Genomic DNA, 23,921 nt, shown 5'->3' on the forward strand with positions numbered 1-23,921 from the left:
ATCCAGCAAGTCTTGTTCCTCTCCTCTCAACTCTTGCTTCCTCTTCTGTATCATTTTCTCTGATTAATAGGAAAAAGAGAGAGAATTTAAGTCTTCTTTCCTCTTCTCTGTCTTCTCTGTTTTCCCCAGTGTTGAATCATACACGCCTAGTAGTTTCTTTCCCTAAAATCTGTTTGTGATGCTCCTCTTAAACTGGATCTCTGATGTGATAAACATTTCTCCTTCAATCTTTATTTTCACCACTGATCCAGGCAATCTATTCCACTGAGGAAACCAGAAACAGAGGCAAGATCTGAAAGCTCAGTTGAACAAGCTGGAATGACTCAATTTCCTCTTGTACTCACATAGGAAATGACCTAGAATTTAAGACCTAGATTACAGAGTTGAATGATTTTTTCAAACAGAAGTATGTGCAGATGAAAGGTTAACAGATGCTGAATAGTTTCAGTGTGCAGCTTTCAAAGAACATCTCAAGGACAAAGCAACAGAGAAGTCAGAAACATCAATTCAGAAGCTCAGTTTCTCCACTCAGGAGTTCTGACATCAGCCAAAGGTTCTCTCCCAAGGTCACAAAAGAATTTTCTACACAACATCTTTGCAAGTTTTTTGGAATCCCTGTACATCCAAAGAGCTCAGCTGAACAGGTAAGAAAGAGTATGCTAGGCTCTTGATCTCATAGCTTGCTGCCTTGACTCTGTCTGGAGTGCTGGCTGTCACATAGGAGCTATTTGGGGAATCTAATCTCTTCATGTGTCTTCTACATTATTATTTGGTGGGCCAAACTTTGTGGATCACTTTAGGCCTTGTGGACCGAGCACAAGACATTCCTCTGCTTTATCCAAAGGCTGAAGATACAGCTCTGTGGTCACTTTAACCCACTGAGGAAAGCATGGGCATCTGACAGTCGGTTTGTTCCCATCCTACCCTCCTATATGTTTTTGCAGGTCCAGCTGATCATTTTGTCATCCTTACACCACTGCTAGTATGTCATGTAGCAGCCTGTCTTTAAGCAGGATTAAAGTGATGATAGATCCACGCTTGGTGAGTGCCATTATTCACGTAGTTGCTTTCTTTCAATACTCTGCCTGCAGGAGCTTTGGCAATTAAATGTTTTTCTTAACCCTGGCCCATGAGTGTATACAGTCACCAAGATGGGCTTCTCTCCTGTTCTTGGTCTTCTTGGTCTGGGTGAACTCTCATAACTACTCCCTCAAAACTTTCAGAGCTTATCCCAAGGATATATCGCAGATTGCTGTCTCCATATTCTTGCTCATACTGAAAAACCTTTCTGTCACTCTGACTTTTAGCACCCTTGGTTTTTCAAGTCTTCATATTTATTTACTCCTAGTAGGTCTGCATTCATATTTTTTTCTCCCTACTGACTGTACTTAATAGTAGGAGAAAAGCTCTCAAAGGGAACTATCCAGGAGCAATGCTAGTTTGACCCCACCAAGAAACTGTTATTTTTTTCCCACTCACAAAACCTTGCACATTGTCCATTCTTGTTTACTCTTTGAGCACTGACATCTCTGATTGTGATCTAAAACTCTAACTGAAACATAAGCTGGGCTATCTTTCTTTCTGTTTCCTGTCTAATCAAGAAAGCATTATTTATACTGTCCCTAGAAGAACTCTGACTCTGAATCACCATTACTTTCAGCGGACTGTGTTACAGCGACATTATGGGTCAGGTTCTACCCTCATGTAGGGCATGAACCTCTCTGGTTCCCACGTATTCTTCAAGTGTCAGTGGTGTCTGCCTGTTTTGTTTAACAGTAGGAACTCTAAATCTCTTTTAGTGTTAGAGCAAAGTCTTTGTTAACTCTACTATATGTGCACTAAAAGTGCATTTATGATGAAAAATTCGCTGCTAGGTTTTGTATTTCTTCACTTACTTGCTTTGTAGCAAAATCCAGTAACTTGTTACAGTTGTACAGCCTAGGAAATCACTGCACATGAACTTTTAAGACTGACCAAGCTGTGGCCAGCTGTAGTCCTGCCAGGAAGGTTTGTCCTAAAAGTTCATGGATAGTGTTGATCTCTGACAGCTCAGCAGCCCTCTAGCAGTTCTTTCTGTATAAATAGCAAAGTAGTGTTTGATTTGAATGTATGTGATCATTATCTCTGTGTGAAGCAAAAAAGGCTTGTGTCTTCCTGTAACTGGGCTGAGAAAACCCTCAACAGTCCTCAGGCAAACAATAACACCAATGTCTTTTTTGCACTGATAGCTATGGATGCATGAAATAGCAAAGAAGAGGGGGAAAAAACCCACAAAAATAAAAGATTACAAGGTAAAAATTATTTTAAATATACTATTTCCATAAATAGTGAAAAAACATAGTCTATTTCTGAGTAATATAATCAGGGAATTTCCAAAACCCGTTAAAAATGTTTCTGCCTAGTGCTGCGATTATGCTGTTTATAACAACAGAAAAAAATTGTACCTACTTAAGGTCACTTTGAAATCTAGTAACATACAGTGGAATTTGTTTTAAGAACAGAAGGACATCTTATTAAAGCTTGCAAAACTTGTCTTACTGCAAAGTTGCTAGGGAAGCAAATTTTCCTAGCTTGCCCTAGGAATATTAGGCAGGTATCTATACTTAACCACTTAAATTTTTCTATGCATATGAAACATACATTTTAAAATGAATAGAAAGGTTTAGATTAGTCTTAGATGCAGCACTCCAATGGTTTTCTAAAGATGCTTTGACTGATGCTTTGTAAATAAAAAGTTTCTCTAAAAGTGTTTTGCACTTAGAGTAAATAAAGAAGAAAAATACACTTAAAGGTCCTTAACTAATATTGGAAATATGCACTGTAAATATTTTACAGATGTGTACAACAGAGTTAAGAATTGCCAATTAAAACTAGATTATTGATTTCAAACTTCAGAAGAATCAAAGACAGAAGACTCTCCCTTTCTAAGAGAATATTTCTCAGCTGTTATTTTGTTCCATTGAAACTATTTGTAAGGTGGGGACAGATTTCATTAGCACAATAAATATATATACTCTGCAGGCTATCACCGTATCTTTGCATGCAAACAGAAACCTGTGTGCAAATCTAACAACTGAGCAATCCTCTGTTTGCATTTAAATATGAATGCACCTGTACATTGCTACATTCAGCAGATGCCAATAGGCTTATATCCTTCACAAAACTATTACTAAATTAATTTTCAGCTCTTCTTCACTTTTCATAATAGAGTGGCTTAGGTGACATTCTGTAGCAAAAAGACGACTGGGAGTTAAAAGCAAGTAGAAATCAAATTTTCATCTGCAGATCCTTATTTTCAATGTGCTCTACGAATCTTGAAATTGAAATCAGTTTTTGCCTCATGGCTGTCCTGCAATCATCCAGTAGGATGCTAAAAAGGTGGCTCACGTCTCTTCACACGGCTTATACATGAAACCTCTTTACATTCTAGTATTTTTCCCACTTTCAATTTTAGCTTTGTAATATGGGCGCAAATTAAACTTGTATAATTTACAAACAGGCTGTCTTGACTATTTCAAAAGGCTAAATCTAGATGTAAGTAGTTAGAAAAGAATCCTGGAATGCACTTTAGTATATGAAAAAATTATTCATAATTATATACAACATGGTTTTAATACCAAAAGGCATAGTTTATTGCTGTCACATAGAGTATGTCAACCTTTTTTAAAGATTATATACTGCATAGGGTAATGTTGTTTCAAATATAATTCAGTAAATGTCACTTCATCAGTCTGCGATATTCCATAATTAACAATAAAGGGAGCAAAGACAATGTGTCTATTTTTAAAATTCCCATCCTTCATTTTCAGTAAGCTTCAAAAGAGGAAATTAGGAAGATGCCTAACATGAGTTTAACACAACATACTCACTCCTCCAACGAAACACTGCTGGAAGCTTCTGAGAGACTCCGCTCCATCCTGATTGCACTATACAGCACTGACCTGGCTGGTGGCACTCTTGGAGTCATCGTGATGTCCCTTCACTTGTTTCAAAGGAGGTCACAATCTGTGATGGCTATTATCATCATCAACCTCCTGGTGCTGCACACCCTCCTGTTACTCAGCATTCCCTTCCGCCTCAGTTATTACATTTTACGTGAATGGAAATTCGGGATGTTTGCCTGCAGGCTAGCAAGCGCCATGATCTATCTCCACATGTATACCACCTTTGCTTTTTACATTGCTATCATCATAATACGCCTCTTTCGACTAGAGTTTAAGAAGTGCTACACTGCAACTTGGGTGACTGCTGTCTGGCTGGTGGGAGCACTGGTGATCTCACCTGTTTTTCTCTCCTATTACGGCACCTCTAAAACATATGATTCCTCTGAATGCTTTCAGTTCCACCAGGAGATACAGGAGACGCCCATTGTGATAGCAAACTATTGCTTAGTTGGAATTTTGGTGGTGATTTGCACTGTGCTCACCACAGTCCAGTTATCTGTGATCTATAGACTGTCTGTGAAATATTGGCCTGACATCTACTCCCATGTTGAATTCAGGGCTCAGGTAAAGAGTTTCTTCTTTATCTTGGTAACATTGGTGTGCTTTATGCCTCATCATGTTTTCAGAATATATTACATCCAAAACTACAACCTGGATAAAGATCATAAACTAATCCCATACAATGAAATTTTTCTAGCTTTAACAACAATGTGCTGTTTGGATATGTTGTGCTTCATAGCAGGAATAGCCCATTGAATTGTGAACTACTAGGAAATCCAGCTGTAGTGTGTCGATACTGGCACTTGGCAGAAATAAAACTGTCAGGACTTTACAGAGTTAGGGAGACTGTTGAGTTTTCAGCATGGCTATATAGGATTGTAGTCTCTCTGAGTTTTGCAGTCTTGTAAGATGTATCTTTCTGAAGCTACTGGTTTTTATCTTCTCTTTTGAAGATAGACACATCAGTCTTACTGTGCCTAAGTATCATGTCCTGAAGCTCATCAAGATTTCTCTCAGCTGTCCCTCTTTCTCTAATGATTCTGCTACAGTATTCATCCCTTTCTCTTTTTTCCTCAAAGTGTCTCAGTTTCAACAACCCACTGTGGCCAACAAATGGTCTACTGTGAAGGTTTAACAATTTCTTCTGACATTTGGGATACTGATGAGAGAGGAAAGAAAGGTGTTTTCCTTTATAGGATTTGTGCTAGTGATTTTAGATAACAAGGCTGGAAACAGGGTATAAATGAAATAGTTTAGTAGAAGCCTTCTTTTCTTCACCAGTACAAACTATATATTAAATGAAATGAAAACATGTAAATCTCACTACTTCATCTTTACTTGCCTCATTTCAAACAGCAATAAACTCACTAAATTGTGGTAATTAAACATTTAGAGTGAATGAGAGCTGAACAGGCCATGAGTTTCAAAACTTCTGTCTTAAGCAACTCTCCCACTGGGACTGGACCTACTGCTGTTAATCCTTAGGCCCATAGTAGTCTAAGAAAAAGAAGTTACTGTAACCCCTTGCCCATGATAACTGGAGATGGATTCAGGATTGAGGGGTCTGATCCTCCACTGAAGGAACAGCTATCCTTTGTAAGGGCGAAATACTTTATCAGCCTTCAAAAAAAAAAAAAAAAAAAAAAAAAAAAAAAAAGGAAAAAAAAGGAAAAGAAAAGAAAAAAGAAAAAAAGGCCTTTGAGCAGAAAATCTCTTTGATGTCTGCTCACTTTCAGTTGTCTTGTTGATTTATTGTCAGATGCCATATTTTTTTCCATTTACAGATATAACAAAGCAAAACCAGAATAAACTAACTGAACTCTGTTTAATCAGTTCAGCTTATGCTCATGCATGTGTATACAAATTCATGTTGGAGTGTATGTTTCCTCCACTAGACAGATTATATTCTTTGTGACCTTGAATAGTGGAATGAAATAATTGATAGTCTTGTTCCCTCAGGAACTACATCTGTTCTGGGAATTTCTGTTTTATCTTTATTTTCATAGTGAAGTTAGTTTTGTGATTGAATTCTGCATGTTCTGATCAGTGGAGAAGGCCTCTAATCCTTCTGTCTAAGGCCCCACTGCCACTTCCTGCATCTCAACAGCTTGAGACCAGATTGCTCCCAGCCCAGGCTCCATGGAGTCCCACAGCACTATGCTCGCTCCTCCATAGCCCCTTTGTTGTCATGATTTGTAGTCTATCCTTCTTTGTTTCAAGACTGCTATGATACCTGGATTCAAAAAGCAGTGTTTTTTTTTTAAATTCCATCTCTGTCCAGGCAGGACACAATATACCTAATTGGTAAGAGCCTCTAGAGGTGAAAAGGCTTAAACAAAGCCTTGGTACTTCAGAAGAGTTTTGAGGAAGACAAGGCAAGAGGCAGGGCCTGCAGAGAAAGCCACCAGAAAGAGTTGGGGTAAGTTGGATCTACCAAAGTATTTAGGAAAACTGTTTAAGCCTTTAGGTGAGGCAACAAGCACTTTTTTTCCCCCTTCTCTGAAAACTGGACTCTTGTGACTAAATAAAAAGTCTGTTGTTTGAAGAAGTAACCTATGTCACTGCCTTTTCTTCCTGACCAGTATTTCCAAGATGACCTCTATGAAGATAAGAGTCACCTAACGCAGATTATGAGTTGACTGACAGTCTAGCAGTCCAGTATAAAAGGATGCAAGTTTGGGAGCAGGAAATTATATGACCCTAGGATTTCATCCAAATCTGGCCATATTTGGAAGGCACTTTCATGCAACGCTTGAGAGAGGGGTTTCAGGTACAAATCCTCAGCTATGGTAACAAATCATGTGGTTCTTACAAGAATGTGATTTCTCCAGATTTTAGGGACAATTGTGAAATTGCTTAGTTCAGATCAGTCAACCACTATAGCAGATCCCACAGACTTAGCTGTGACTCTAACTGCCACAGAACTAAGCATTTATCTTTTTAGCTCCTTAAAGATAGGGCTGTTCTGAACTCCATATGCTGGTATAATGTTGATCAGGCAATCTACATATTTCATATCTACCTATTTTTCAGGAGTTATGTTGCTAACACATTTATTTATACAAAGTCTGTGTTCAGTCATACTAATGACTGAATCCATTCATTAGTCATAACTAATGAAATCCATTTGTTTTAAATATATTAAATATTTAGGCAAATAAACATATATAAAAATAATAAAAATATTATTGATACAACTTAATAATATATATTACCTCAGTGCATAATACATGTTTATGTAATATTACATTCTAATATTAGAACATATTTGATATGCATCTTCTCGAGTTCTTCCATCACATTCACATTTTATCTGTTCCTCTTTTTCTCATAGTTCACCATATGTTTTTCCACATACATATTCACCTCACTTCCCTGTCACTCTCCTCTCCCATGCTTGACTGAACTTTTCATGCCTCTCCCCTGATAATTTCCTTTTCTTCTCTCCTTTCCCAATCTGTTGGCTACTGCAATATTTTACACAAAGATAACAGGAAACATATATTACATGAGAAAAGCGAGAACCAGAGAGAAGCTCAACTACAGGTGCCTTGTAATGGTATGGACACTTGAACCTCTTTACTTTCAGTTCTGTTTTGAGGTCTGTACAGAAATAATTCATTTGTAGATTGCAGACCTAAATTAGCTAGAGACACTTCACTTTCCAGCTTGGTTGAATGGTATCAAATGTCCACTTCAAGGTCACTTGTGGACTCAGATCTACCCAGGAAACCTGGGATAATCTTGCCACAGTGTTCTAGCCATGAAGACAGTAGAGCTACTTGGATGAACTGCCCAGGTTAAAGGTTATCTTCTAGCAGAATAACTCCAACTCAAGGTCTCCTATACAATTTTGCAGTCAGCTAGGAAAGTTTTTTTCTGAGCAGGAAGCCAAAGCAGAAGTAATTTTGGGTCCTTGTACTTGAATCAATCCAGCACAGATGTGTCAGAGTGTGGAGTGCACCAGCAGCTTCTCCCCACCATCTCCTAGGGGGTTTGGCTGTCTGTGCTCAAGGCCAGCTTTGATATAGTGCGGCTGCATAATCCTGGATCAAATTGTTGTGAAAAGAGTGGCGTGAGAAAGAGCTGTATTGTTGGGGGGGGGGTCTTTCCACCTTAGCTCGGGAGCTGCACTTAAACTCAGACCATTGCCCTTCGCTTTTGCTTGAGCTTTGCTTGACTGTGCCTGGTCTTGTACTCTGCTGATCTAACCCTGACCCATCAACTTTGCTTCCTGGCTCAACTTTGAAGCTGTGTTGTCCCTTCATATCTGTATGACAATCACTGGACTGTTGGCTGACCCTAGTTATTGTCACCAGACCGGCTGTGCTTGTCTTGCCTGAGTACTGTGGCATTGCACCCCTCAGCCGTGAGGCCACTGCCTCTCATGCGTACCTCAACAGTATCTGGCCTCCCTCACAAAGTCCTCTCTTGCTGTCCCCTGACAGAAAATCAGAATAAACTCCATTATTGTTATACACGAGAGACTGTGAGAAGTAGCAGTTGGAAGTACAAAGCTATCTTTACATTATCTTCAATTCAAACCTGCTGTGAGGTTTTATATACCAGAAAATTGGATGTAGCTAAATTTAGCATCTGTGGTGCTTTTTCCTTGCAGTTGTAGTCAAATAACCTTTACTATTAACCACTGCAGTAATGAAGGAAAGTATGGAAAGTGAAGTGGAGTTTACACTTTAGCTCTTCTTGCAGCTATTAAAAACTGAAATGGTTTTGCATCAAGGGCTCAGATAGAACTTTATTTTAGTGCTTGCAATCCTCACTCTTTCTTCCACTTTCTTTATCCTTCCCTCTGCATCTTGGCCTTCATTGCTGATCTAGCTATCACGGATTTTAATCTAAGCTCCCTTTCTCTCTCCTGCTTGACCCAATTTCTCTGTCCCTCTCCTCACTGACTAGGGCTCAGCCATGCACGGCCAAACCCTTCACTGGTCTTATTATGGTCCTCTTGATTCAGAGAATAAAGGATTCAGCACTGATCTCAGTATCATCTCAGAGTCAGAGTCGGATCTCATCATCAGATCTCAGAACGTTTCCTAAGTAAGTTCGCTGATGATACCAAATTGGGAGGACGGGCTGATACCACAGAAGGCTGTGCTGTCATTCAGAGAGATCTGGACAGGCTGGAGAGTTGAGTGAATAGAAACGTCATGAAGTTCAACAGGGTTCTGCATCTGGGGATGAATAACTTCATGCACCAGTACAGGCTGGAGGGCTGGCCTGCTGGAAAGCAACTCTGCAGAGAAGGACCTGGGGAATCCTGGTAGACAACAAGTTGACTATGAGCCAGCAATGTGTCCTTGTGGCCAGGAAGGTCAACAGTATCCTGGGATGCATTAGGAAGACTTTTGCCAGCAGGTCGAGGGAGGTGATCCTGCCCCTCTACTCAGCCCTGGGGAGGCCTCATCTCAAGTACTGTCTTGAGACAGTCTGGGCTGGGCTCCGCAGTACAAGAGAGACATGAAACTGCTGGAGAGAGGCCAGTGTAGGGCTACAAAGATGATCAGAGGGCTGGAGTATCTGCCTTATGAGGAAAGGCTGTGAGAGCTGGACCTGTCTAGCCTGGAGAAGAAAAGACTGACAGAGGATCTTATCAATGTTTACAAATACCTTAAGGGAGGCTGTCAAGAGGATGGGGCCAGACTCTTTGCAGTGGTGCCAAGCAATAGCAAAAGAGTCAATGGGTACAAACTGAAACACAGGAAGTCTTGCCTGAATATAATGAAGAACTTCCTTACCGTGAGAGTGGCACAGCACTGAAACAGGTTGCCCAGAGACATTGTGGAGTGTCCTTTTCTGGAGATATTCAAAACCTGCCTGGAGGTGATCCTGTGCAACATCTCTAGGTGACCCTGCTTGAGCAGGAGGGTTGGACCAGATGTTGGACCAGATGACCTCTAGATCTAGAGGTCTCTTCCAACCTCAACCGTTCTGTGATTCGTTGATCATTATGTTTAAGACTCATGTTAAAGCGATAGGGAGAATGCCAGAGATATGAGATTATCCCTAGATAAGCCTGACTCTCCTGCCATCTCTATGTACTCAATAACCAGTTCCAAGTTGAGATCTGGAAGGACTTTAAAGACTGGTTAGAATAGAAAGTTATCACTCTCCAGCAACCTAATCTGAGAACGAAATTCAGAAAGGGCAATAATATTGAGCTCACATCATAAGACACTATTCTTACTATGAATTATGTAATAACATATCCACTGGAAAACAGTTAAAAATTGTTAGTTTGAATGCCATTTTTATGATCCAAGTAATTCTGGAGATAATTATACACATTAGTAATTGCTTTCATGTTAACTGAATATGTGTAATTGTAAACCATTTAGTCATCCCATTCATTTCTAATGTCATCAAATGAACACTGGAAAAATTCCCAGATGTCCTGAAGGAAAGAACATCAAATCACTAAATGCATCATCCACTGTTGTTTTTCTTTGCATTAAGTTCTGCATAAAAGGAATAAAAACAAAAACCCACATGTACAATCCAGCTTCCTAAATTAGTTTAGTAACAAAACTCTATAGGCTGAGCAAGAGGATACTCATAATCAAAAACCAGCCTGTCAAAAATTCTCCCTAAACTCTCTCTTAGTTTTTTTTCTCCCAGAGGTCACATTCCATCTGCCTAAATATTATATCTGGAGAACACACACATATAGTATGTTATTTTCTCTGCTGTATTCTCTGCTATGAAATATACCACAAAACTAGACAGAGCAACAGTCAAAGTCCAGACATATTTGGAAGATCAAGAGGCTGCACCTTGGCTTTCTTCATTACTGAAATTCAGTCAATTTACTTCCTTCTGAACCTTGGTTTCTCTGTAAAGTTGGAACATAAATGCTCTCTCCTGCAGTAAAATTGCTCTGGAGATTTCAGCAGGAATGTATAAAGCACAGAAACTCATTTACTAGGCATGCCTGAATGTATGTGAGCATTTCCAGAACTCCCTACGGTCATGACAATGCTGCTGCTATAGCTGGTCTACTTCTACCTAGCTCAGGCATATCCTTATAAACAGCGCTGAGAGTGATGTAAGCCCACTCTCAGACAAATTGCACAAGAGGCACATTTTTAATTGAAATCCACTAGTGGCCAGAATGGCAATGCTTGGATGGAAAAAGGTCTCCGTTTCCTTCTGGTGCATCTATTGAGGTCATACGGATGATGTTGACAGATGAGCTTGCCCCTTCACTGTAAGTAAGCAGAAGGAACTGATGCATCTGAAGAATACAAAGCCCCCAACCCCACACCCAGGCACTGGCATTTTCAGCACTAGCTGATGGGGAGAAAAAGAATCATCAAATAATGTTATTTACCTCAGACAACTCAAGGTGCCCAGCCTTCAGCAGGAAGCTCATTATAATTTACATTCTTCATTCTGCTGTCTGCAGTATCTGAAGGCATTACTACTTCTATTTCATGTGTACACACTAAAGAAACCAATCCATCTGAAGTCACAGGGAGAATGGCATTGGGATGGCGCGCTTGTGGAATGTGTGTAGTGTACAGACACAGTAACATTTGTCTCTATGAACACTGAAACTGTTCACTTCAGTTATTCTGCCTAGAGTTTAGTGAACAGTTTCAGTGACCTTGGATGGATGGATTTTTTTACTGAAAAAGATTTTTAGTCATGAGCACACGGATGAAAACACTGCAGAAAAGCTACAGGAGTGTAGTGTTCATAGCACTGCTTGTACACAGAAAGAATAAACATGAGACATAACTAAGCCCACACAAACCTAAAAGGATTTAAAAACCCTGAAAGCTACAAATGGCCAGCAGAAAACATGATTTTCTCATGTCTTCTTTACTACAATATTTTCTACTATTGCGAGATGCCACATACTAAACATGTGGTAAGTTGTGACCATCTGTTGTCACGCAAAGGGTGTGACACTAAATTGTATGGAGATACTGCGTGCATAGCCAATAATTTTGTGATGAGGCTGACAACCAACAGACAGCAGCCATAGCTAAGGCGCAAGATGCTGAGGTTGTAAGAGATCAAAGAGGTGGATCATAGAAGCCATATTATGTAATGGCAGGTCAACAGTGAAAAATGAAACTTCTAAATTCTGCCAGAGATGACTGTACTTGCTCACAGTGATATATTCTCTGGCATTATTCTAACAGAACAGGAAAGGCAAAGAGCTGCCAGTCAAGTTCTTCACCTATTCTTCATCAGAAAGGAGACTGCCAGTGTTGAACAGACAAAGAATACTGAGAGAATACAAACTCTTGGGAGTTACAGGGAAGAAAGGGAAAACATCTGACAGTATGAAATCGGGTGCACTGAGCAACTTCACTCGAGTCTTTAGACTTCACACCTTCTACTCAGATTCTTGAAATGGCTCCTGTTTTGATCCACTCAACATGCTCCAAGTCAGTCCCAGTCACTTCTCTCTAGAAGGTGTATAAAGTCTAAAAGGTATATAAAGCAGACACATTCATTGTCTGCCCAGTGCAGTCAGGTCTTAGGTGGCCTTGTTCCTTGTCCGTTTGTGTTTCTTAGCTGTTTCTCATGTTAGGCTCTCAGGCACACTCCTCATGTCCCAGCTTCTGATCTATCTGGGACTGAGATGATATCCCCAGCCTGCAGAGGTTCTCCTACTCTATGTAGATATATGTAATTATTTATGGAAAACCACATAGGAGCACCAATGTACATGTGGAAACATAGACTGACGAACCTGGCTTGTGAAGCACTGGACTTACATAATGCAGAAGGGGCGAAAACTGATTTCCTGTTGAAGTCATTTTTCTCTCTGCCAAGGAAAGATGCGATGGCGCCTTTCAGTGCTCTGCCTTAAAGCTAACAAGAAAGCAACTGACTGCTTTTTGGTCCTGGCAAGTAAAGAGGAAGGTGATGAAGACTGTAGACAAAAGAAGGATACAGGAGACAGACCAAACCTTAATTTCCCTTGAACACTTGGGAAGGCTGATTTATGTTACATAATCACTGCATAAAACACAGTGTACGTTCTAATACTCAGTGATGGCAAATTACATAATCTGATGAACAGCAGAAAAATACAGAAGCTACTAAAATAATGTAGAGCCTCTACACACCATTAAATAATATCATAAAAATAAATGCTGCGTTCATGTCATACTCTGCTTGGTAGATGCATTTTAGACTATAAGCTTAGATTATATTAGTGACACCTCCTCTATCAGTACCCCACTAACATTTACTCAAAGATGTGATAAGCAGTCCTTCAGCCATATTTTTTTTTAAATCTCTTCTCATAGAGATTCCTCTTCTTTTATCTTCATATCTTCTCCATGTGGAAACTCTCACCTGAATTTTGTAATATGAAAGTCAGGCAATTTTATATAAAGAGGCCTACTCACCAAAGAAAAAAAGCTTTTTCTTCCCGAAACTAGAAAAGGAATGGGAAGTAAATGGAATCTTCACATAAAATTATGTTCTCTTCCCAACCATAGTATCTTTCCCTTTCCCAGCTCTGCACCTTTCTGGTAACTTTTCTGTGTTTTCTACATGCTCTCTCAATGAACGCAATTGGAAAATCAGGAAGTGAGCATTTTACCTTCTCTCTTCCTTTTGGAAGCATTTTTCTGATGATTTTCTCTTCTCCATCCTCCAGATATTTTAAGGGGAGGTCAAGTGTCTGTTACTTTCTACTTTGCCTTTCATGACTTCTTCTGGATGTTGCCCTCCTCTCCATCTGTCTCCACCACTCTCCTCTCTTGCCAATCACTGGTATAGCAGTGTACAACAGCATTAATTAAGCAGCAATGGAAAGCCAGATACATCAGTACTGCTTTTCTAGAGGCAATCTGCAGAAAGAACAGAAATAGTCTGGGAACCTTCCCAGCAGATTTATGGGAGCCTATACTATAGGCTCGAGAGGCTAGAACAAAAACAGATTCTTTGAAATCCCTTATTTTGAAAGAGTGCTGTAAAAACCAGAAGTTGGCAGGGATCACTCTGACCCTATGCACCATGTTTTATTTTCTCCCTGGCTCAGACGTACCAGCCTCCTTTTCCAACACTTAACCTAACCAAGTGACTGTCTGTGTACTGTGAAGGGAGAATGAAAGAATGAATTCATAAAGAGGCTTTTCCACAATGAGGAGCACCGATGACTCACTCTCTGCTCCTGATTCTCTCCCACTACCCTCTGGCTCTACTGAAAGACATAAAAGACACAAGCTGTAGGAGCCTGTCCCATAAACAGAGATTTCTAGTGTAAGCTCTGTAACGTAAGTCACTGGGCACTCTCTTGCTTTGTTATTCTCACAATTACTGTAAAAGCATTTCATACTACAAACAGGCTATTCCTCTAATTGCTAGGATGTTTCCTCCTAAACTCCAAAAATCCTCAAAGGGAAAGCATATTTTCAGACAAATGGCTTTTGAAAACTGCCAGCTCTTTTTATCTCCTGACTTTTTCCTTTCCTTGAAATTCTACCATCTAACTCCCCTTGAGAAGACTGATGTCAGCAAAAGTTAATACGGAATTGCTTATAGCTTTCTCAAATTTTAGGCAACCATCAGCATACAAGCAGGAGCATAACAAGACCTAGCATCCCTAGCATATGACAAGGTCAAAAGATCTTTTGCTTTATCAAGCAGATAGGAGATTTGGTGCCAAGACCTCAAAGAGCGAGCAGCTTTCTGGCCCCCGAGGGAGGTGAGAAGTTCAAAGAGGAAAAGTGCTCTGTTGACATTTGGTGAAGAGAAGGAGATGAGTGAAAGGAACCAAGAGGCAGGATGAAGACATGCTTAATTTACATATACATTTTTATCCCTTCAGAAAGCATTTCTGCCCAGAAGGCTAGCTGTCCACACAATGGAGGAAAGCTTACAATTGTGACAAGGTATAAAAGTTTGAAGTACCTGGGTGTGTTTGGAGTGAACAGTAACACTGGACTTTTCAGCTCTAAGCCACAGAAGTTGGAAGAAAAGCATGAGCATCTACTTAAGAGGTTACTGCAAGATGAGGAGAGAATATTTAATGGTCTGATCTGATTTGAAAAAGCAGGAGAGTGAACATATGCGTGCACTTCTATGTACTCTCTGCTGAAGAGCTGGAGTAAGAAAAGCTCTAGAGCAGGTAGCAGCCCTGGAGCTGATGCAGGAAGAGGCTGTAGCAGGTGTACAACAGCTGGTTAAAACAGCCAGTGAGGCCACAGCAGCCAACGCAGCAGCAGGACTGCAGCAGGGTAGGGGCTGGCAGAATTAGAGCAGCATGCGCCTGCTCTGGCTCCCAGGAGAGGGACAGACTCTTGGGACACAATAATCCCAAACTGTGAGTGCTGTGTGGGAACTGGGAAGTAGGCAGTAGTTTTCACCAAGAAACCAGAGAATTGTAAATAGCTATTACTCTGCTTCAGGGGAATAATAGTTTGGTATCATATAACATGTGGTTCATTTCCCCATTGTCTTCTTAGTTTTTCATTACTTAACAAAATAGTGCTTTTATGTTGTGGGTGGGAAAACTAAAGTTCCGTGTAATTTTCAGGCTTCTAGACTTCAGGCTAGTGTTCTATTAGTGACCCTACCACTTACAACCAGGACATGCTGTCAATCTGTTTCTGGCATGGGCAGACAATATAAAGTTTGAGAACCACCGGCTTAAACCAAAGTTGTGCTATGATTATTTTCTAGAAGTTTTAAACAGCTTTAAAGCTTATTTAGACAGGGGCATTTGCAGTTTAAGGGCAGCCACCTCACTGAGACAACCTCATGTTCTACAAGGCATATAAGATAAGTGGAATGGACGTAGCTCTCTGATTCAAATGAGGCAATCTTTGTGCCAAAACACAGGCTTTTTATTGAAATCTCTGAATGGCACTGATGACAGCCTCCTCTGACAACATCATCTGTAAAAATATAAAGATCATTTACCAAATAATCTCAAAATAGTGGTGTCTGCATGTTAAACATCAGAGTGAGATTAGAAACAGGAAATGAAGGAACTCCAAAAAGTCTGCAAGAATGAGAAAACCAAGAAAATTAAGAATGCTACGTTTTATAAAAGAGAAACAGCTCATTTATGAAACTCAGGGCATTACAAGTCAAGACAAAAAATGCAAGTGAGAATGAGAGGAGAAAGAAGTACATAACTATGATTTGCTAATTTGCTATTAACAAAATTTTTTGCTATGACAAAAAAGTTAAGAGAATGCAAGAGAAAATCAGTTAAGCAAAGGCAAAAAATGAAATAAGTAGCCCCAAAAGATATCTCTAAAATAAAAAAACGAAATTTGATGAGTCAAAGTAACCAACCATTGCTGGTTGATAATAAACAGAGGTGACTGAAACAAACAGGGACACAGAGTAACAGTAAAGATGAAAAGTTGAAAAAAATTAAAGGTATTTTCAGGACAGTCTTAGTAGACCAAAACCAAGGATTACATTTGCAGAAGTGGAATTGCTCCCTGAAGTCACCTGCAAATCAGAGTATCTCTATTATTAAATATAACAATGTCCAATTCCACTGGTTTTCTTCTAGAATGCTGCTCACAGAGCTTCAAAAGGAATTCAGTTAAAAAGAAATGCTGTTCAATCATTATCAGAAAGAATAAAATCTGTTTAATCAGATCCTTTCTGATCAGACAGCATAATGACCTAATAAGAAAGCAATCCACCCTCTACACTTATTTCTACAATGGGTTGTGCTTCATGTACCAACTCCCGCATAAAAGCTCTCACTTTACCCTCTGTTCACCCACCCTGCATAGGCCAGTGGAGAATGATCAAAGCATCTTGCCTTACTGATCTGCTAACAGATAAAAGTCTCTCAGCCACCCAGTTGCCTCCTCTTGCTGACATTTCCCTGAGTTGCTGTCTTCAGAGAATGCAACAGTTGTGCCAGTCAACTCACCAATATATAATGATACATATACGTATAGTGATGTTATATATATATATATATATGTACACACACACACACACACACACATATATAGAGTGATGTAATGCTTTTTTGCATCCTTTAAGAAGGGTCATGAAGGCACTCCCATTCCAGTGGGGTCACTTCATAACCAAGCCCCATGAAAATGAACAAAAGCTGCTGTACAGTGTAGCAGTGTGCTTGGAATACCTCTGCCTAAGGGACCATGGCACAGAACAAAGTGAGGAACCAAAGCGGGTTGAAACCCTTAGATAACAACTGACCAAAACATAAGTCACCTAAAATGTGCAGGTACCAGACCATACAGCCAAGGTCCTCGGCCTTTAGAAACACTATTCAAGATACATCAAAAACCGCAAGAGAAATGTGACAATGGACACACTACTTTACGGCTATGCCTGCTCTGGGAGGCTGGCTCATGCCTGAGACTGTGCTTGCTTCGTAACTCATTGATGCCGCCCCACAATCAAGCGGCATCAGTGCCCTCAATGCCTTCCTGGGGATGAGAGAAAAGAGTCATCATGTAGCTGGGTAAACTAAAGCTAGATGCTTTCTGCTAAATTTATGAGATAGAACAGAGTCTCACCTATAAAATTTGCACAGAACTACAATTCAGCAATTCTTGATAATCAACTCCTCCTCCTCCTGCAAATGCACAATAGAATATACAGAATACACATCACTGTTTGCTGCTAAGGGCAAAGCCGGACCTTTGTTTTCTGGTAAGTAATGTCCTTGCAGTAAGAAGATTTCACAAGGTGCTGCCAGCTGGCTGGTGAACATAGCTGGGCACTTGTTCCTGGAAAGAAGGGCAGTGGGAGTATGAGTTTTCAAGCAGCTAGCAGAACTAACTCAACTAACTGAGAGCTAAATGAGATAATAGACAATCAGAAAAATAATTACGTGAGTGCATTAAAAATTTGTAGTAAGATCTAAAGAAGTCAAAATATGCCCTTAATCCATTTATTAAACTGAGAAACCTCTTCTACACAGATTTTAGAAGAAGGTCTGGTATCTGTATCTCAAATAGATACAACAGTGACCCCAGGGCTCAGTTTTTCAAGCATTATACAATCAGGTTAGTCACTCTGGGGTTTTCCTTTTGAAACTTGTACTAGATTTCAGAGGAATGAACTTGTGAAACTGTGAACTGAGGTGTAACTGTGCCACGCCACAGTAACACAAGAACGTCCTGTCATTCTCTGATTCATTATTCTTAAATGGATTCTTGTTATGCTATTATATGACCTCTATGGTCATATAATGGACCATACATATGGACTGTATGGAAATGCACATAAAAAACAACTTTCAGATATCTCCATGGAACTAAAGGTGCAGAGCTCTTCACAAGATTAACATCACCTGCCCCTCTCCATCAGCACTGTAGAGAACTTGCCCTCCTCTCTTGCTAAATTCTCTTGTGTCATGTATCAGCACAAGAGTGGTAGTATGACTCTAAATCATACTGAGGAGGACTGATACTGATAGCCACAGATATCACCACTGCATGTGCAACACTATCATCATATTCTGTTTTTCCCAGTGTAGCTCAGCATTGCCTTAGTATTTACCAAAACCTGGGCAGGTTTTGCCAGGTGAGACCCACCATGTGAAACTGGTGGGTCTCAGCAAAGAATGACCTAAGTCTTGAAAGAATTAAGGCAGAAGATGCCAATAAGTCATTTTGGAAGCACCTGTTCAGAGGTGGAGACGTTCTCCCTGTGATGTTCAGACATATGTACTTCTCCCTTCTGATTGTTCCGAGAAGTTAGACATTTTGCAAGATAGTTTGCTACATGTCTAAAATACAGATGCAAGCTGTGTGGATTGGATCTCACGCCCCAATGTCAGCTATACAAGGAAGGAAGCAATCAGCAGGAGGTGTACCTGCCAAGTGTGCTGGGGTCAATAATGAGTAAACAGCACAAATCATTAACAGGGCGTATCCCACTGACTCCCAAGAAACTACTGTAGAGTTTATTGGCAATCACAAAATGGCAGTTTTCACTGTGGAGAAATGAAAATTTCAGGACTTTCTGAAGGCTACAGAGATATCAAATATCTAGTGGCAGATTCCTGCTGGGAACTGAAATCCCAGAGCTTCCCACAGCAACCACATCAATCTGATTTTAAACTATTTTAGTGCTTTCACACGAAGTTTCCAGCAGACTATGGAATGACCTGTAGCAGTGGCTGTTGTTTACTTGTTACAGGGAAAGAAGTGCTGCTGTTCAGGATGCATGGAACCACTGCTTATCCCATGTAGCACTCCCAAACATCCCAAACCAGTGCAGAGTACATGAACAGACCACTTCAACAACCACTTCCGAGTGCACTTACAAAAATTCTTTTTAAGAGTTTCAGAGATGTTTGTAAGCAAGAGCAAGCTGCTCTTGCTTTGGACGGACAAAAAAGACAGGTAAAGCTACAGCTTAGATTTTCCAGGCTAAGAAACACTCTTGACTTTTCCCCACTCTTGAAAAATAAAGTGAGACTTGCAGAAGAAAGACACAGACTGACTGTTTCACGCTGTAATCTCTTTCTTGATGTGCCAGTCAAAACAGGACTTAGATCGGCTCTGGATGATTGCATATTGGAACAACACTTGTCTTTTCATTCAAAAATTAGCTAGGTTGAGCACAACCATTTTAACCACTGGTAACTGAGCGACATAACTGCTTCTTTTGGCTTGATTTTTGTTTTACCAATTAAGTTTTTCTGTAATGTCACATGAAAAAAATCCTCAGCTTTGCCACTCTAAGAAGCATGCCAGCTTCACTGTGCAGAACGCTGTATGTGCATGATCAATAGCTGTGACAGCACCAAGAGCACCCTGTTATGAAGCTTTCATAACAATGCAATTATTACCTCGAGACATTCAGACGTGTTTTCCAATAACCACTTTGTATCTTTGATACCATAATCACTTATGCTAGATGACTCAAAATTTACCACCATTAGAAGCTTCTTTGTCATAATTCTTTTCAAATCTGTTTAACAGAATTGTGGAACTTGGTGGTATCGTGACATTTTTTGTTGTTTTGGTGCCTTGAAAGTTTCAAGTGGGATTACTCATCACTACTGTCTTTCCTTCCCTTTTCAGTGTTCTGAGATGTATCTGCCCGCTTGTCAGCTCCTCAGAAAGCCTTTTTCATCTGTGCTTCCTCCTCTGCAGTAGCCTAGGCACTGTGTGACATTCTTGAACTTATTTGGAAAGTTTCTGTGTTTCCTGTGTTTTAGTCTGTCTTAAATGCCCAGGTCTGTCAAGTTCCTCACTATGAACACAGCTGGCCTCCGAACAGATTGCCTATCACTGCCCCTCACAGCCAGCTGTGCACTTTCTCAGACAAACAAACCGCTGAAAAAATAGGAATCGAGAATGCTTTTTGTATTAGTGGAGCTACTGTAAACCAGTTACATCAGGTAATCTACTACTGGAAGAGCTCATACTGAAAAATGGAATGGTAGTACATAATATTTAACCCAGTGTTAAAAAATAATTACAAAAGGTTAAAAAATATTTTTCCACTTAGTTGTAATGAAACATGTTGTGGTTGGTGCTATCTCTCCTTGTCTTTCCACTGCTCAAACTTCCTGTTCGTCACACAATCACTCAGAGGACAGTTCATCGCAGCTAACTGTGGCCACCCGGAAGTTAGGGGTATAGTTCAAGCTAGTCAACTATAAGAGGCACGTAGCTTCAGTAAGCAATCCATCTCTTTCTATAGGTGTTTAAGATAAATAGAATGAATTACCATCTGAAGGCACAAATCTATCTTTACCAGCTACTGAGGGAGTCCAAACAACTGCCTTATACTGGATGCCTAATTTCTGGAACGCAGTATGAGGAAAATGCAAGTACTAGCAGTACAAGAAAATTCACACACACACATGCTCAATATCCTTCCACCGTTGGCTCTAACAACTAAATTGTTAAGCCCTTAAAACCAACAGCTCTTTCCTCTGACACTCCCAGATCAAACATACAAGCTTTCTACACTTCCTATTACACATATTACCATCAAGTGGCTAACTGACCTCATTTCCAGTCTTAATGATTTAATTTTCATAACCTCATTAGATCTGTATGTTCATTTGGGAATACTTGCAGTGAGCAAGCTATACTGGGCACTAAAATGTTGATAAATACGTCAGGAATGATCCGAGTTACTAAAGATCACTTAAAGGAGCTATGCAAAATTTTTAAGTGATATTAATAAAATAACAGTGAAGCTGGTGGAGAGATGCAGTTTAGTCTAGGTTCTCCTACATTAATCACTAATCACAACCTACCACAAGTTGCTTAGTAGGCAGAGGCAGAGTATGCTTGAAACTAGTCTGCTAGTGACATCACTACATTTAAAAATAAAAACAAACATGAAACTCAAAGGAAATTAGAATCTCAGAACGGATTTGTAAATAATTCATCTGCTTCACATTTTATTTTCACCTCAAGAACTTATTCCTTCCCTGTGTCACCTCTCCTTCAAAAAGATGAGCTAATCAGGTATAAAAGCACATGGCAGTCTCATGTATGTATCTGTCTTTCTAAGTACTATTTTTCTCTGCAGTCTTCCTCACCGAACAGTATTCTTTCATGATTTCAAATCAATAAATGGTTTATTTAGAGTAATACCTTGCACTATACATAATCTTCTCCTTTATATACTTGTGTTTTCACTTGCAACCAAGTACTAAGCTGATCATGCATAAGATGTACATAAATGTCCACTAAGCAGGTTCTCCTCCTCCTTCATTTTTCAGTTTGGCTACAGTAGATAATGTTTAAGTGCATCAGTGCTGACATTTATCTTATTAAAGCCCTGAGAACCAAATCAGTGCTACTGCATTATTATCAATCTTTACATTTTTTCCTTCTGGTTGAACAGAAAATAATTGATGACAGAAAGCCTGGTTATGTAGAATTTAGTCATTAGTAAAAGAAACATTGCAGTGAGTCATGAATAAAGAATTAAAGAAAAACAGAACCTTTGTTTTAAAAAAGGCTATAGGTGAATTTTCTTTAAAAATCATACAAACTCCTCTTTTCAGTTATGACTTATTCTTCACTCTAAAACACAATTTCTGAAAACAAAAGTAGATATGTACACACTAAACCTAACCAGCTACACTAAACCTAACCAGCTTGAAATCCAAAGAAGTAGTATGGTTTCAAGAATGTAAAGGATGTCAAAAGATGATAAAATTATAGTGTAAAAGCAGAACACAAAGAGAATCAAGGAGAGAGAAAAGCAAAACGTAATATACACACAGTTTTAAAAAAAGAAAGAGAGGGAGAATAAATTTTTTCCCTATAAAAAAGATTCTGTCACTCTGTGGTAACATTTTAAGCAACATTTGAAATAAAGCTTCTTCTGTGACAGTGCTTCAGAAAGAGGAAGTATGGGCAATACATGGGTTTAACTAGCTGCAGTATTTTATTAATTAATTTTTATAGTTATTTTTGAAATTACTGTGCTCTTATCTGAAAAATAAGTATATCGGTTTCCTAGCATACAGAGAAAAACAATTATTATGACTTTCTGTAAGTCTTACTATTAAGACAGATAACGTACACAGGACAGAAGATATACTTTTGACCTCAAGTGTCTTTCTTTTAAAAGATAATTTTAACTTTCACAGAATTACAGAATAGATGAGGCTGGAAGGGCCCCGCTGAGATAATTTGGTGCAATCCTTCTGCTCAAGCAGGGTCAGATGGAGCAGGCTGCTTAGGACCATTTCTAGTCAGATTTTGTATATCTCCAAGGCCAGAGACACCACAAGCTCTCTGTGCAGCCTCTTCCATGTTCACTCACCCTCACAGGAAAGAAATGTTTTCTTCTGTTCAGGCAGACCTTTCTCTGCTTCAGTTTGTGCCCACTGTCTCTTTTTCTACCACTGGGCATCAGTGAGAAGAGTTCTGACCCCGTGCTCTTGACACTCTCCCATCAGATATTTATACATATTGACAAGAGCCTCCCTCAGTCTTCTCTTCTCCAGGCTGAACAGTCCCAGATCTCTCAGCCTCTCCTCATACGAGGTGCCCTCTCCTGGACTTGATCCAGCAGGTCTATGTACGATATGTATGATATGATTGGCCTTCTTTTCCCCAAGGCCACACTGCTGGCTCACGTTCAACCTGTCGTCCACTAGGACCCCCCGGTCTTTCTCTGCAGAGTTGCTCTCCAGCTTGTTGGTCTCCAAGTTGTACTGGTGCATAGACTTATTCCTGCACAGGAGTGGGACTTTGTCCTTCCCTTTGTTGAATTTCATGAGATCCCCCTCTCCCCACTTCTCCAGCCTGTCGAGGTTCCTCTGAATGGCAGCACAACCATCTGCTCTGTCAGTCACTTCTCCCAGTTTGGTGTTACCAGCGATTTTCCTCAGGGTTCACTCACTCATCATCCACGTCATTAATAAAGGTGTTGAACAGTATTGGTCCCAGTATCAACCCCTGGGGGATACCACTAGCTGCTGGCCTCCAGCTGGACCATGCTGCTGGTCACAGCCTTCTGAGCCCAGCAGTTCAGGCAGTTTTCAGTCCACCTCACTGATCACTGATCTAGTCTGTACTTTGCCAGCTTGTCTATGAGGATGTTATGGGAGATGGTGTCAAAAGCCTTACTAAAGTCAAGGCAAACAGCATCCACTGTTCTCACCTCATCCATCAAGCCAATCTTCTCATCATAGAAGGCTGCCTGGTTGATTAGGTGTGATTTCGCCTTCATAAAGCCATGCTGACTACTCCCAATAACCTTCCAGTCCTTCATGTATCTGGAAATGGTAGCCAGGATTAGTTGCTCCCTCACCTCCTCAGGGATGGAGGTGAGGCTGACTGGCCTGTAGTTCTCTGAATCCTCTTTCTTGCCCTTCTTGAAGATAGGGGGTGACATTTGCTTTCTTCCAGTCCTCAGGCACCTCTCCTGATCACCAAGAACTTTCAAAGATAGTGTAGAGTGTCCTCACAATGACATTAGCCAGCACCCTCAGCCATTCCAGGTGCATCCTGTCAGGTCCTTTCTTGGTTCCTATCTTGCTATAGAAGGGAGCAA

General features: G+C 40.1%; 1 protein-coding gene across 1 annotated transcript; it reads left to right on the plus strand.

Moving 5' to 3' along the window:
* Positions 1-3,836: 3,836 nt before the first annotated feature.
* LOC134136165 (probable G-protein coupled receptor 141) lies at positions 3,837-4,700 on the plus strand. Its single transcript, XM_062567908.1, has one exon. The coding sequence runs from the start codon at positions 3,837-3,839 to the stop codon at positions 4,698-4,700; it is 864 nt and encodes a 287-aa protein (XP_062423892.1).
* Positions 4,701-23,921: the final 19,221 nt, after the last annotated feature.

Source organism: Rhea pennata, chromosome 2 (genome assembly GCF_028389875.1).
Source record: "Rhea pennata isolate bPtePen1 chromosome 2, bPtePen1.pri, whole genome shotgun sequence".
NCBI classification, from domain to species: domain Eukaryota; kingdom Metazoa; phylum Chordata; class Aves; order Rheiformes; family Rheidae; genus Rhea; species Rhea pennata.